At 29.2% G+C, this 16,859-nt stretch overlaps 1 protein-coding gene across 2 annotated transcripts; it reads right to left on the minus strand.

The window, feature by feature from the left end:
* Positions 1-453: 453 nt before the first annotated feature.
* LOC100164306 (dnaJ homolog subfamily C member 1) lies at positions 454-7,978 on the minus strand. Of its 2 annotated transcripts, none has more exons than XM_001943326.5 (7): positions 7,539-7,978; positions 5,335-5,480; positions 4,104-4,424; positions 3,931-4,034; positions 3,746-3,874; positions 1,850-2,378; positions 454-1,719 (listed from the first exon to the last, which is right to left on the minus strand). In XM_001943326.5, exons 1-7 carry the CDS (start codon positions 7,543-7,545, stop codon positions 1,612-1,614), a joined length of 1,344 nt encoding a protein of 447 aa, XP_001943361.1. In that variant the 5' UTR covers positions 7,546-7,978; the 3' UTR covers positions 454-1,611. The 2 variants fall into 2 exon arrangements, with proteins under 2 accessions (XP_001943361.1, XP_016663664.1); XM_016808175.2 differs by having other exon boundaries at positions 7,352-7,958.
* Between the last annotated feature and the right edge of the window lie 8,881 nt (positions 7,979-16,859).

The following is a 16,859-nucleotide window of genomic DNA, read 5'->3' on the forward strand; positions in this document are numbered from 1 at the left end:
TTATAAGGAACCCAATCAAAATTTTAAGACGTCATCACAATACGATTATTTATTTATTTATTTTGTTCATTAAACCATGAATACAGATATGAAAACTATTATCAAATTATAGTTTAAAACGGTACTACTATTGATTTTTTATTAATAGTTATATGTTGTACAGCAATATTGAATAATGACAATCCAAATAAAGGACTTAATATGATGGAAAGATTTTAAAAATGTTTTAAATTATTGAAGATAGGTATATATTATTAAAAAAAATGAAATAAAAAAAACATGAATAGTCATTAAAACTAATAAAATGTTCTAAACGTAATATTAAGAAATATTATGATATATAATAATAAGTTTCATTTGGTTCTGCCGTTTATATTTAATTTTTAATCAACTGTCTTAACAATAATTTAAAAAATAAAATTTACTGGTAATCTATTAAATAATAGAAACATATTTAAAAAAGATACATTTTTATTCCTTATCAGATCTTATACATTGTTACTCTACAATACAGCACCATTAACCTTATATAAGACCATTGATTATACATAGTGTATAATACACACTATGTATAATTAATGATAAGACACATGTAATTATTTATCATAATTACACGTACCGTGTAAACATTACCAGTTAGTATGAGGAATAATATTTATATATTTTTAAATATGTTTTATTCTATTATTAATTGTTATTGTAATTGTACAAATCATATTTCATTATTAATTATTATAAAAAATGACATTATTTTTATGATATATAAAAATGTTCTGTGCAATAAAATGTTTTTTTATTTATTTTTATTATTTTATACTATTGTAATGTAACATTGCTATATCAATCAGAATTAAATTATAGGTCTAATGTTATATTAGTTATAATATTTTATGCCATAAAACACTGATCATACAGGTTCCTTATGTGATCTACAGTTATTTAACTAGTGATGTAAAAATACATTACAATATTAAATCTAGAATTTAAAATATAAAGTACATTTTAAAATGTTTGCCACCAAGACTATTTAAATGCTGTATCTTATAAATGATACATTTTATAATTTTAAGTAAAAAAAAAATATAGAACTTGAGTAACACATCAAAAAAATATGTTATATTTTTACTAATATAATTGTATTGTATACTCATTAATAATGTCATAACATACAAGGAATTAACTTCAATAGGATAACATAAGAAAAATTAAAATAACAATAAGCCAAATAAAATAGATGACAGAATACCCAAGTCATTATTGAAGACTTTTAGAGAATATTTAAACAGTTTTAGCACATTATATACATGGTATATTAATTTTAAACAGGTAAATAACATACAATTTATTTAATGAATAAAATAGTTATAACATAATAGGGAAATTATCATATATTATATCTTAATTGGGATCCATAGTTATTTGTAAGATTTACAATAGGTCTTTCGAAGCGTTTAGGGTTAATATTGATTTAGTACATGAATTTACATTTCAATTGGCTATTAACACACGCTGATGTTATGTCAGTTATAAAATGAGCTTAAATAATCACAACCAAATCAGACTTAAGAAGAAATAGGGGACATAAAAGCAAGGTATACAGAAATTCATAATTTATAATTCATTAGTGTTGCTTTCAACATTTTCTATACCGCCATCAGTTGAATCTTTTTTCTTTTTCACTTGCTCATTTAATTCCTTGTATCTTGCCATACATTCTTCCTAAGAAACATTCAACATATATTACAACTTACAGTTTAATGCAAAAAATGTATTATTCATTAATAGTTGAAGTACCACAGAGAACATTACTTATAAATAATACAATTATTTTTTGCATTTTTATACTTACTTTAGTTTTATTTGGTACACATTTGGATATCTTTTCCCAACGATTTTCAGTGGATCCCTTAGGAAACTTAATAAGAGCATTTTCAAAAGTTTTCTGTTGAATTTGTGTCCATGAGCTATCGCTGGAATCAATATTTTCTGTCGCTCTTGTTTTAACCTTCTTTGGTTCTTCGGTGATAACTGACTCGATTGTCTCTCCAGGAGTTGGCACCTTATACCCATTTTGTTTCATTTTATTGGCCATGTATGCAACTTCCGGGACAGGGCGTTGCATTGCTTTGCCAACCTTTTGCCACCTATCTGACGTACCAGGGGGAAATTTATTTACCATCTGAGACAATTCGTATAGATCTTCATCAGTCCATAATCCACCAGCAACTGCTGGAGTATCACTACTTTCAGTAGTAACTTTTCCACGGGTATCTCCATTAGTGTTTTTATAATCATTGATTTCTGGTATCTTATATGGTGTTTTACGACGTCTTATTCTTTCTCGAATAACTGGTTCTGGTTTTTCAAATTCCACTTTACTAAAAATAAATAAAGATTTTGTTATTTTAGCTATAAAAATAAAAATATCAGAACATTATTGCTTTAAAAACTAAAGCTAGATATATAATATGGTTGACTTGAAAATAGTAGTGCTGGTTTTTTTTTTTATGTATTGTGTAAAAATAATGTAATGTATGTGAAGATCACTACTAATTTAATAACTATACTCTGTTCCACAAGAGAATATGCAGGTGATAACAAGAATGTGTAAGCTCTGCACATCCACCGCTGAATTCTCGATAGGTGACACATAATATTGTAGAGGTGCTGCTCAATGTCGACAGCAGCTTATTACATATGCAGTTATGTTGTGTCGGTCATTTCATTGTCGGCAACATTTGGCCACATCAGGGGGGGGGGGGGGGGTACAACAGCCTAGTCAGTCAACAAACCTCATTCTACATGTGCAGAACTCGAATTTTCTTTCGTGGAACAGAGTATATCTACATTTTGAAATTAATTTTTTATTTTTTTGTGCTATGATACAAATTATTTTTATTTACCAAGTAGATATTCAGTGTTACAGAAAACTGTTGTAGTTGTTATAAATTAATAATTATCACCCATAAGATGTAGTTCTATGACAAAATACATTAATTATATAAATAACCACAATACCTTGGAGTTATATATTATAACATTATAGAGAAAAATTAAATTAATATAATTATTATTTATACCACTTATTTGTTGAGCACCTATGAATAACTTTTGAGTAAATAAGTTAATAATTAAATATGTAAATTCAGCTAAAACTGTGTTAAACAACAGCTATCACTAGTGAAGCAAGTGATTTAATCCAAGTCATATATTGGAAAATTATTTACATTTATAAAGACATTATTTTTGTGAAGGAACTTACATATTTAATTAAATATTTACTTCAAATGTTTTATCTTAAAAAGAAACACTATATAATATGCTTCATAGCTTATTGCAGTCAGTGCCGTTATTACTTTCATTGGCGCCCCCATTAAAATTTAAACATTTTCTGCCCTTTAAAATGTGACAACTTTTTCTGCCCTAGGGCTCTTTCCCCATTTGCCATGCCCTCACCTTGGTACTGATCTGATTGTAGTGTCCAATTAACTCACTATACTCTGTGCAACTCGCTCGCACATCCAAGTGAGCGCGCTTCGCCATCTCGAGGTCTAAATTCTCCCACCCTGCGGTATCCTTATGTGAATACCATTGCGCCATTAGCGGTGTCATTCAACAAACAATGTTCACGCTAGTAAAGCGTGGAAAAAATACAGCAATGGACAAGTTTTTGTTGCTGCATAGATGAGCTCTCTTATTGGACAGAGTATAGTGTGTAAATAAGCCAAATTAAACAGATACTTACTTTTGGTTATTTTTTCTCTCTTTGAACTTTGTGACCAAAAATGATATGGCTGAAGTCGTAAGTGAAGGTGATTTTAAGATGAATACCCATATCCAATAAGGTAATTGACATGGAAGTGTATTTTTCAAACTGAAAAAATAATTTAGGTAAGCATTAAAAAAAAAAAAAAAAACAAATTATCATACCTAGGTTTTGGAATGTTCACATCAAATTCCGGTGGTAATGTTGAATCACCTCGATATTTCTTTTGTTTTCGAATTTTTTTTATTTTTGAACTCAATAACTCTTCCTAGAAAATATTAAAATAGACAATAATTAGTCAGCTGATATTAATGAATATTAAATCATTATTACATACCACAGTGAATTTATTTTCTATATACGATCCCCAAGCTACAAGATATTGTCCAACACTTATTATAGAAAAGAGAATAACAATCATTTCTAGGAATCCCATCCTTCTAACTCTTCTGTAGTAATAAACAGCATGATGCCAATCAGGTAACCCTTCACTTAAAACTTTGTCATAATGACCACGTTTTACAGGATCTCGTAAAACATCATGGATTGAAGCTAATTCTCTGAATCTGGCTTCAGCATCTGGAGAGTCATTCTTATCGGGATGTAATATCAGTGACATTCTTCTAAATGCATGTCGTATTGCCGATGAATTAGCATCCTAAAAAAATTGATGACATTAAATTATATAAATCAAATATAAATATACTTATTAGCCTTACTAGATACCTTAGAATTATATGTATAGTAAATTGCACAAGTTTATTTAAGATACTAATAGTAATGTCTACTTTTGAAACATGTTACGTAAAAAATTAATTTAAAGATGATTTAAATGTTTAGAATCTATATTTTATTTGTTACAAATCATCAATTGTGTTTCATATTTGAACTATAATAGCAAATATAAGAAAAAATATGTATATAATTTGACAAACAGTGTAAAAAATTTATAAATATTTCAAGTTTGTAGTATTATTTAAAATTGTATAAAACACGTAAGTTAATAAAAATAAATTAGTAATTAAAATTCTTTGATCATTAAATAATTTACAACAATCAGTACTTATTTTGGTACAATATATTTATTATCGCCCTACCACTGAGCCATATACAATGTTTCACTCCACGACCAGACAAATTTTGAAATTATATTTTAATCATGTTAGTTGACAATGTATTCGACTTGTCTATATATTGTCGGTATATATATAATTTAGAGTGGGTACCTATTTTACAAATGTTATTAGCATATTATAAAATATTGTTAAAAATTAATATTAATGATTTATCTCCTACATTATTTAATACTGCAATTCAATTTGTAAGACAAAAATATTTCGTCAAAACAAATAAAATGTGTGACATTTAAGAATCTTTATAAAACTGTCTAAGTTTTGTAAACGGTATATAAAAATAACATGATATAGCAAATTTTCAACCCGGAGACAGAGCGATAACAATAATCATCCTTATTTTAAATTATAAATAGGTTAAAATGTGTTATGATAATTTCATAGATAATTTAATTGTACATACAATAGTTATAAAGAAGTATAAATAATACTCACTTCAGGTACTTCTAGAAACTGATAAAAATTTATATTATTCATTTCTTCAACCAGATCGAAAACCTCCATTTGATCAGTATCCCATGCTTGAATTGATACTGTGTTGATTGCCAACACAACTACAAATAAAGCTGACATTTTTGAACCTGAAAAACAAGTAAGTATGTTAGAGAATAACATAAGTAATATGCAATATCTACATAATATGAATAAAACCAAATATAAATAAAATTAAATACTTATGGATCGTATAATTAATATTGTATACCGTCAATATAATTTTGATATTTTTGCCCTGTAGTTTTTGCTAGGTTTATGGTCTACACATTATTATAAGTTATTATTCGGTCAATTGCAACCCAATAGTAGGACATTTGACACCGGGTTTGACACATTGTAGAACATTTTAATATAACACTTGAAGGGATTCGAAACAAACTTTTTTCATGCTAAAAAGATCTATTTTCATTCCAACATACCTATTAAATTATTAAATACTGATCGGTGATCGATCTAGTTATGCCATATGGATTTTGAAAACAAGTTTCATCATGTTGTCTCATTTTGATCTCGCTTACAACTTCTAAACAAAGTTACTAATCAACATTTTAAAACCGTTCTATGATTTTCGATAAATAAACGGAAAAAGTTGTTGGTAGTATCCCAAGTAAATATTTTATATCGTTTAAATCCGTTTTCAATATTGTAATTCACCAAAAAAATTTAAAAATGTAATAGGTACGTAATGCTGTATAATCAAATAGGTACCTAACAAGATGTTACTGCAATAAAAAAAAAAAAAAATTGTATGTAAAGCCCCAAGCCCTTAATAATATAAGTATTATGTTTGGGAATTATTCGCACACACCTGTCGTTGTCAAATATCTCTAAAACTCAGCTAAAAACAGAAGAGTGATAATTGACCTATATTCATGAGATACAAAGATAACAGAACTTGAGGTGATTTAATGATGCACGCTTTGTAATATTTGTTTGGTACTATATTCTAGTGTAGGTTACCTACCAATCGTCTAATAAAATAAATATTTAATTAATATATAGGTAACACTATTTACCTAGGTACCTATAAATTTTAAATTAATTACCTACTTAGGTAGGTATCTAATAATAACTAAATGTTGAGTGATCTCCAAATTATATTCAACAGAGTACCTATGTGATTATTATTGAATTAAATAGGAGCCGTCCACTAATGGCAAATCTTTTTGATAAATTTAGAAAAATAAAATAACAGAGGAAAATTTAATTATGTAGGTACATAAGCTTGACCTGAAAAAAGATTACTTAGATGATATTTCACACTAGGTAGGTGAATCTACTAAATGGTATTGAATATAGGTATAAAAGAATATACCTACCGGCTACCATATTATTACGTATTTAATAGATTTAAAAAAAATTGGTCGAAAAATTATAAATTATTTTTTTAGAACCATCAACCCATTTAAAAAAAAATTGCACTTTGACAATGTAGGTATGTACTTATTTTCATGTTTTACTAGAATTTCCTAGCATTTGCACACTGTGATGAAGTATAATAGCCTATATATTATAATGCAAGTAATTTACGTCAAAAGTGCATATTATTACCTATATATAGTAGTATGATTAAAAAAATAATTAAATTTAACTAGGTACTACCTATACAGAATATAAAAGAAGGTATATCAAAGGTTTTTCGTAAAATATAGTTCTCATTCAAAAATCAAACTACCTACTTAAATTGCTATTTGGGTATATTTTGGTTTATTTGGCTATAGGTATTGTACAATGTACTTATTGTAGGTACATAACAAAAAAAATTAATTTTCTAAAAACAGAGAAAAGTTTGAAATCAATGGAACAGAGCATTGGACGAATGATAAAACCAAAAACTCATAGGTCATAACTAGCTCGACCAGAAGAAATCAAATATATACAAACGGCAAAACCGTGTCACCATATTGTAGCGAAACTGGGTAGGTATGACGTACCACCTGCTGCTACCTATCCGTACCTGTAATTATGTGTTCCAAATTTTCAAGTGCACACAAGTTTCGTAAAAATCGGATACGCGCAGACTACACACACACACCCACGCACACTTACGACTTACCTAATATCATAATATTCGATATCGGGACGACGATATTATAATCGCGTCGCGAAAATAATGACAATAAATTAGAAATAATAATAATTACCGATCATGTTTGCGGCGGCGACGGCACTGGCTTCCTAGTGGGTATGTAGGTTACCGAGAGAGGTGTTCTTCGCGAGCCCGTCCGAGAAACAGACACGTAAGACGTACCTATTTATCACTCGACGTCCTGCAGGTACAGTCGACGACCGGACGAGAAACGGATCCGCGCCCGACCGTCCGCGTGTGCGCGCGCGTTACCCAGTCGAAACGTGGCAGCCGACGGATCGGTTGCTGCTGCTGACGGCGACGACGAGCTACGTGTTGACGCCGCACGGACCAGACGACTGTGCCGCAGTGTCGTCGGTAGTTAGACGCTCGTGTTATAGCCTATAGGCAGTTAATGAGTCATATGTGGACGACGTCTCGCGACCGGAGTAGGACTCGCCGCCAGCCCGACAAGTGATAACAGCTCGAACGGTGATAACGCCACGCACGCACACGCACACTGGCACGCACCACGCAAGCAAAACGTCAGTGGATCCTTGCGCAGCGGGAAAGGGAAGGGGATCCTATCAGCCGACGTCGAGCGCGGGTGTGTGACGCGGCGGCGGCGCTCGGAAGTTGGAAACCACCCACCAGATGCTGCTGCTGCTGCTTGCCGACGCGAGCCGCGTCGTCCACCCACGACCCGCCACCCCATCTGGTTGAGGCGCGGTGCGGGCGGTTCGGCCCACGCGCGTTCTCTGCGACCAGCAATTATTTATAAGGAAAACGAAAGCGGGGAATGCGAATACCTATGTTGTCGTCGTCGACGTGGGTACACGTTGCCAAAGTACACGCGTCCACGGTTTTCCGTCGAAAGTTCGGAACCCTACCGGTCGGCGATGTAGGAGGGAAAAATGTTTCAAGTTAACACTACTTATGCTATACCTATGACCTACCTATAGTTTAGTATGTCGTCTACTTTTGGACGTCACACGATACTACTCTCCATCGCATATACTTGTTAAAAATAAACGAAAGTTCTTGGTCACGGGTTCGTTGTGGTGTGGCACACCCGGAATTAATAAGGCCTCCCCCCCCAATTTTTAGTCATCTCGATCTCGTTTGATTTTGTATTTTATTTTTAAACGGATAGGTATCGCAAATCGATAGATATTATATACGTAAATACTAAATACCATAGATCAAAATAATAATATGGTGGTAATAAAAAAATATACAATATATTGAGATAAAAGTGACATTTTGAGCGCCGTTTACCTATTCAAAATCCCGTACACCTACAACTACGACATAATATTACAGAAAAAAACTGTCATGAGGGGGAGGGGAAGGAAACGAAACTATTCCCCCTCCCACAGAGCATGTACGCAACTGCAGCTATTGTGATATTATATATTATTATGTACAAATGTACAATGTACACAATATCAATGTACGCCGTTACGATACCTATTTCGATTTAGCGTCTAGCCGGCACAGTGTTTCAAGTAAGGTATAGCGCGTCACGCATTTCTCATTCCAAAAACCATTTAGCCACATAGATACAGGTCGGGAAAATGTGTTTTCTCAAGGTCGTCTACGCTACGTCATGATTATCATTTATCGGTACGACGAACTGGGCGTAGGTACCGAAGAACACAGACTTCTATATAATATAAAATTAATATTAATAGTAAAGACGTCTGTGCCGAAGAATGACAATAATAATAATAATAAAACATTATAAAGGCATTAGCATTGATTATAAACATTAGTGTAATCAATGGTATTATAGTGAAGGAGCTGTGGGTAGATTAACTCTGCAGTGCTGTTGTATAGCCGTCTGCGTATAATAGTGCTTAGGTTTAGGAATGTCTAACATAATATTACTTACTATAAACGCTTTTGAGAAAATTGAACGCATAAATTTTGGTCGTTCAGCCATCTATATTTTGTATTTTTGTATACGAGATTTATGAATGAATACCTCTTACCACTACAGTCACTAACCTAACCTTGTACCTAACCTTGTCACTGCAGAAGTACAGTGTGAAAATGTAAAATTCCTCGATCTTCAAGATAATAATAGTTATAAATAGTTCACATTGCGACGCGTCGATACAAAATTATCGTAAATATAAACTCGAGTCGCGAAAAAAATCGAAATATTAAGAGCACAGCTAATTGGAGTGAAAGCCAGACTAGATATTATATATAGGTATAATGGGTATATGGTATATACAGACTGATCGCGGCCGACGGGTATACCGAGAGTGACCGTGTCGGCCCGACGGCAATGGATTAGAATATTAGATATTTATATTGCAGTATACAGCGTACAGTTTTTTTAGCGGAAGCAATATTACAATCGTATTATTACAAATTTGCAAATATTAAATTATAACAATTTTTATAACATCTCTGCGTTCGGATTTAAATTACTATTTACTTATATAATATAATCTGAATATGTAAAGATTCAAATCGCTTACCTACATACTATTGTTGAATAAAAAATAATAATTTAATACGAGGAGGTACGAGGTACCTACATGGCTACTTGGTTCACATGTAGGTACCTACATGGCTACATATAAAATTATTTATCATTTCACACATCAAATGGTCAAAACTACTTACTTAATAAACACAAGTATAGATACATAAGCATAACACTGTCGTACAATTTAAATATTCTTTGATGGTTAATTTTTAGCCGTTCGTGAAAAAGTAAAAATATATTGCTAATTGCTATATTCGACATTTTTGAGATATTTAAGATAAAATAAGTACGTATAAAATGAATACTTACTCAAAATCAAATGTCAAACCAAAACATATAAAATAGTGTTTATATGTAATGATTGTATTACCTAATATATTATCGGCTGTCAACTGTCGTATGAACAACATTCACCTATTATAAACAATATCATCAGCAGTAATGTTTTAAGGTGAGGGTGGGGGGACAAACTTTTTAAACATCATGATTTTTTTTTATACTAACAGAAAATTATAGCTGACTAAAATTATTTGAAATTCACTTTGCTCGTTTATTATTCCTTAACAGTTAACTATAGATACATTCAACATGGTATGCCAACACTAAATTATAAAAATATAAATTTTAGTTTGAAAGATTGGATGTCATTAATTTGTAGCATTAATAAATATATTTCAAAGTAATAATAGTTAACACGTACTGCACAGTGACAATACACATAATAAAAAGCAAGGGAATATGATTACTTAAAAAATGGTTGGCAAGTGATAACCATTAACCGCTCTAGAGGGGTCATACATGTAAGCGCATACAATATGATTGAGTGAAATTTTAATTCAATTATGTTATTAATTAATTAATCATTGTAATTTATAAGTAAACAAAAATAGAATCCGAGCGTATATTTATGATATTATTGCTATTAATGTAATTTATTTTACTATTAAGTAAAATCTATATATATAAAAATGGAGACAAAAATGTATAACAATTCATCAATCGAGAACGGCTGGTCCGATTTGGCTCAAATTTTTTTTAAGATGTTCGTAACTGCCAGGAAAAGGTTTTTACGAAATAAAATTTTAGGAAAATTCACCGAAAAGATAGGAAATCTCAAATCTGTATGTCAAAAATACAACAGTGGCGCAACAGTGCATCATATTATATTGGTTGCAATTGGTTAATCGGGCATGTTTGTTGATTTCATATAATATAAAAATTAATCGCAGAATGTGTTGCTAAGCGCAATAATTCTACTGTTCGTGTGTTGTGACTGAACTCCTCCTAAATGGTTAGACCGATTTGAATGAATTTTTTTGTATGCGTTTGCGTTTATTCATCTGATTTTAGTACGGTTAGGATTTTGTATTAATTGATTATATCAATCCACCATAGGTAGAATACGACAAACTTGGTATAACTTTGATACTTTAGAGTTAAATCACACTAACGTACGGGGTCCGCGATCTACTGCAGGTAGATTGCCTACCTGATAATGTACTGCTGCTAATCAGAATTTTTATTTCGGGCAACGGAAAAGTTAAGATTAATTTTGAAACCATACACCGAATATTAAATAACGAATCGAACAAAGTTTGAGTCACATATAGTTGGTACACTTAATGGGCAACGAAGTGCACGGGTTCAGCTAGTAATGTATAAAACATAACTACCTACATAAGTAAAACAGCGTAAGTTGAATTAATTTTTTCTGATAAAAATTGCATTTGAAAACGTCATTACTATTAGTCATTATTCACTGTCTGTATAATATATAATAAATAATAGTATACTTTAAAAGTTTCAAGTATCCATGAATAAAATTTTGAAATTACAAACTAACATTAACTAAAATTGTTACCTCTTCTTCTTTTAAACGTTATATTTCGTCCTAATTTAAACTTGAAGTATCTATACAAAAAAAACTGTGTGTAGGTATTTGTATATTTTTTATATTTTTTGGTTCTAGTGTGGATTACTTATGAGAAACCTTGTTTTAAGTATTCAATCCTTAGGTGTAAATTTTTAACTGCAAAATAATTTGAATATTTTTAATGAATTTTGATGAAAATTTAAACTTTGAATGCTTATAAATAAAAAAAAAAAACTGTGCCTATGTATCTTTAATATTTTTTAATTAATGCTATTATAACATCTTATGAGGAACCTTGTATTAAATTTTATCAATATTTATAAAAAAAAAAAAACTAAGCAAATTGAAAACATCAATTAATGTCTCTAAATAGCACAAAAAGAATCAAAGTATTTGAAAAATCTTATCATGTAAGGGAAATGATAAAATAGACATTTGGTGAAAATTTGAAAAATCTATACGGTATTATTCGTTTTTGAATTACAACAAAATAAGAACAATTTTCGATGAAAAATTGTTAGTTTGTGGGTGAATATCGTACGTGGGAAAAATGAAAGCTTTAAATGCTGATAAAAAAAATTAATTTGACTTTCCGTTTAAATTTGTTTTGTCATATAGCTGAACATATTTATAGACAATATTATATTAAATTTTCAAATTTTAGTTATAATACAATTTTTAATGAATTTTTAACTCAAAATAATTTACAAATTTTCGTGATTTTGACTTGGCCAGACTCTCATTTAAAAATATTGTGGTTTTAAGCTTAATTTTGTTTTTATTGGTTATTGGTTTTATTTACTAACAAAACTTATGAGGAACCATGTATTATAGTAAAGAAATATTCACATTTTTATGAATATACTTCATAGGCTCAAATCATGCCACTTTATCATTAAATTTATAGCTATTTTTAAAATGGGACTTTTTTTCTGTGTTTTATAAAACAGTGAGAAACGTTCAGTCTTACTTAACAACTATTTTTAACAACATATAATTTATAAATCGAATACTAAAATGTTTAATCGAAATTGAATCCGAATCAATAACTATTAGGGATTCGATTTTGATACTATTTATGCCCTATATTATTATATACCCTATTATATTATTATTATATGACCATATTTACCAGACACACTATACAGTGAAAACTGTAGATAAAATTCCTAGGGAAAACTGCCCCTACTTACCACGTAGTACATGCGAAAACCTTTAACCTACCTAAAATATCAACTTTAAAAAAAAAATAAAAAAATAAATTCTACAGGCATTGTTGACTGTTCATGGGCCTGTTGTATCTTCGAAGTTCATGTATATAATTCTCATACTTTATTCCTAATCTAATGAGTTAGTGAATCATAATAAGTGATAGGTATACCTCCCGAATAATGACTCCCACATGACCATATATAGAAATATTAATCATACCGGAATAAATTAACACGTAAATCCAATGCTGAGTGATAAAGACTGAAAAAAAATTGCGTGCCTATACTTAAACATCTAGATACCGTTGTTCGAGGTATCAAAGTTCCGCGGTATATATTTTGTAAAAAAGTTTTATTTATTTAGATAAAAATATTCTTATTTTATTTACTTTTTTTTTTTAACTAAACCCTAGCTAAAGCATCTTTAATTAAACAACTAGAGGTCTTTATAAATGCAATTTAATATGTAGTCCGTGTGTAAATGATATTCAGTAAATAATATATAAATAAAATAGTAGTTATATATGTATATATATAAATATAAATATAAAAAAAATATAAATATATATATACATGTACATTGTACATATTGTGGTTATACTTACCTCCAACGAGCTCAGTGACATAGGCTAAGGAAAGGGGCTAAGTCGTATGGCTTTAAATGTCTATAAACTCTTAAAATGGAAAGTCATTTTAAAGTATGCTGTAGAACCTTAAGAGCACATACAGTAAGGGATAATGAACAAGAAACAATTAGTGAAGTACATTTCTCAATAGATAATTTAAAAACTGATGTAGTAGATAATCAAAAAACTGTGAGTAATAATGAAACAGTATTAATGTTATTTAAAACACGTTGAATTAAACGCATATATATGTGCATATTACTATAGAAATATCTATAGTTTGAAAAATATTTGATTGATTTGTCATATTTTTTCAACAAAATGAGCTTAAATAAATTAAGATAATATAGTAATTTATCGACAATTTGTAATGTAATATTCGTTCAAATATAGCACTTACATTAAAAACAAATTGTAATGATATAAATATTAGGTACACTAGGTTCAGCTAATATCATCGTTGGTAAACAATTATAGAAACACGTTTTAGTTAAGAGGATGTCAGCGCACTATTCGTTGTCTCTCTGGCCCACGCGCAACATAGACAAAACGCATTTACGCAAAATTATTTTTTCTATGCGTTTAAGTAATCTTAGAGTAAAGTCACCTATTACAAGAAAAATAGAAAATAATATTTTTGAGGGAATGACATATCGATTTTATATTTTATTATTATTTGACTTTGTATTCGACTTTCAAAATAAATAAAATAATGTTGTATATTTAAATGATGTTTAAATTGTTTTGAGACAATATTTAGATAAATCGATATGTCATTCCCTCAAAAGTATTATTCTCTATCTTTTTTGTCATGAGTGACTTTACTATAAGATTACTTAAACACATAGAAAAAATGATTTTGCGTAAATGCATTTTGTCTATGTTACGTGTCACGTGTGAACCAGAGAGAGAAAACAACACGTCGCTGACAGCCTCTTAATATTCCAGTCATGTTGACAAATGCATGACAAAGTTTGAAATGGTATCTAAAAAGATATTTATTTACTTTTACTAAAACCTATTTATACCTATTACACAATTATTGAGCTAAAACCGTTTTATACCAACAATATTAATATAGCTAGCTATGCACATTTATATAATCATTAGTCATCATAAAAATTAACTGTTATACATTTATACCTACCTTCTATTGGTTAGCCTACAAGTAACCATACAGGTACACTATATTTATAAATTAATGGTATAACTTGGGTACATAAAATATTAATTAAAAGTATTAAAAACTATTATTCAATTTATTCAACGTGCGAAAATCCTAAATTTTATTTTATCATCACGTTATACTATTATACTGGTAACTATTAATTTACTATAATATCTATATACCTAAACACACTACCAATGATATGATGAATAGTAGAGGTGAGTGGGTTTTAGTCCCCCTAAAAATGTTGTGCTATTTGCGCCTATGCACGCTATGCTGACATATAATATATAACAGCTATAGATATACGGTAAATAAAAATTAAATGGCTATGTATATTTTGTGTCGTTTAATGCGAATGAAATATGTGGTAATATTACATTATATAGTTAAGTATAATATAAAATAAGATGATTAATTTATAGTTTTATCACTAAATAACTTATCAATAATTTTCTTGGTTAATCTATGTATTTAAAAAACCTTTTGAAGTATAGCTACCTAATTAATAACTAAACTAATTACGTTTTTTTATATTTAAATTTTTTTATGATTTTTAATGACAATACACAAACATTAAATTGTTCTATATTAGGTACCTACCTAGGTAGGTATATTTTATAGTTTTGTAAAATTATTTTCAAGGACTATTATCCTTATGCTATCTATATAGGTACATTTGAAGAACTCATAAGCTGCCTAATAGTTTGAATTATTATTTAGGTAGATTGTAGGTAGGTAAATCATTATCAAAAAAAATCATCTGCTTAAAAATGTATATATAATAAAAAAAATTAACTCATAAAAAAAAATTTTGTATTGGAACAAAATACTTTAGTGGATAGCACGAAAATTAAAAAATATAAGTAAGTACCTACCTATTTAAAAATATAGTTTAAAATGAAAAACATATTTTAAATATATTTTATTTTTTAATATTCTGAATATTAGTAACTGTTTTTATTACCATCATATAGATAGTAATTTTTTATTGGAAAAATATTATATGAATATATAACAATTTCGTCTATTTATTGTGATGCATTAATTTATGATGTATAAAATTATATAAAACCTTTTTTTAAATTTATATTTTTTGGAATATTCTAATCTCATGCAATAGTCTAGTGTTTGGCATCCTTCAACGAAAATTACCTAGTAACATTTACAGATATGTAATAGAGTACCTAGTAAAAAGTTCATATAAGCCTAAATCAGTCTTTTAGATTCTGAGCGGAGCGAGGAAGCTAGTAGTTTTACAATGGTGTTTATTTTTTTATATATATCCTGTATACAAAATATCTACTAGAAGGAGTGCTTCATATAGTACCTTATATTTTAGCAAATTGGATCAAGATGGTATTTTACAAAGGTCATTTTTCAGTTTTCTCAATAGTTTTTTAATGCCACAAATTACGAAAAACCGCTTAAAATGGGATTTTAATTTCTAACGATTTGTGTATCACTGTAGCAAGGAATAAAAAATTATAATACTAATTATTAATTCAACATAAAGACTAAAATAAATAATAAAAATTTTAAAAATCCAGACTGGTAAACCGTCTCCGCTCAGAATCGTTTTTCTTATAGGTACAATGATATTATATCATTGAATTCAAATTAATATCAAATTATTACAATCCATTATACATTGACCCACTTGTAACCTACTGTACTGCAAATAAGTGACATCCACTTACCCGCTTTTTATTAAAGAACACTTTTCGAATGTATTCAGAATATGTATTTAAATACTTTTACCACTTGTATTTAAAATACGTATTCAAATACTGAATTTAAAAGTATTCAAAGTACTTTATGTTTTTTGTGAATTAAAGTGCTTTTACATATATAACAAATTTATACTTAAAATTACTTATATTTGTGTTACTTAAAATATAGTAAATAAGTACTTTCATTAATTGGTTCAAGAATTTCAGATGTCACATACCTATTATATTGTCCGGTTAATCTTCAGCAGGGTAGATATGGACTTTAGGTATTGTATCATCTACG

This window comes from Acyrthosiphon pisum, chromosome X, assembly GCF_005508785.2.
Source record: "Acyrthosiphon pisum isolate AL4f chromosome X, pea_aphid_22Mar2018_4r6ur, whole genome shotgun sequence".
Lineage (NCBI taxonomy): Eukaryota > Metazoa > Arthropoda > Insecta > Hemiptera > Aphididae > Acyrthosiphon > Acyrthosiphon pisum.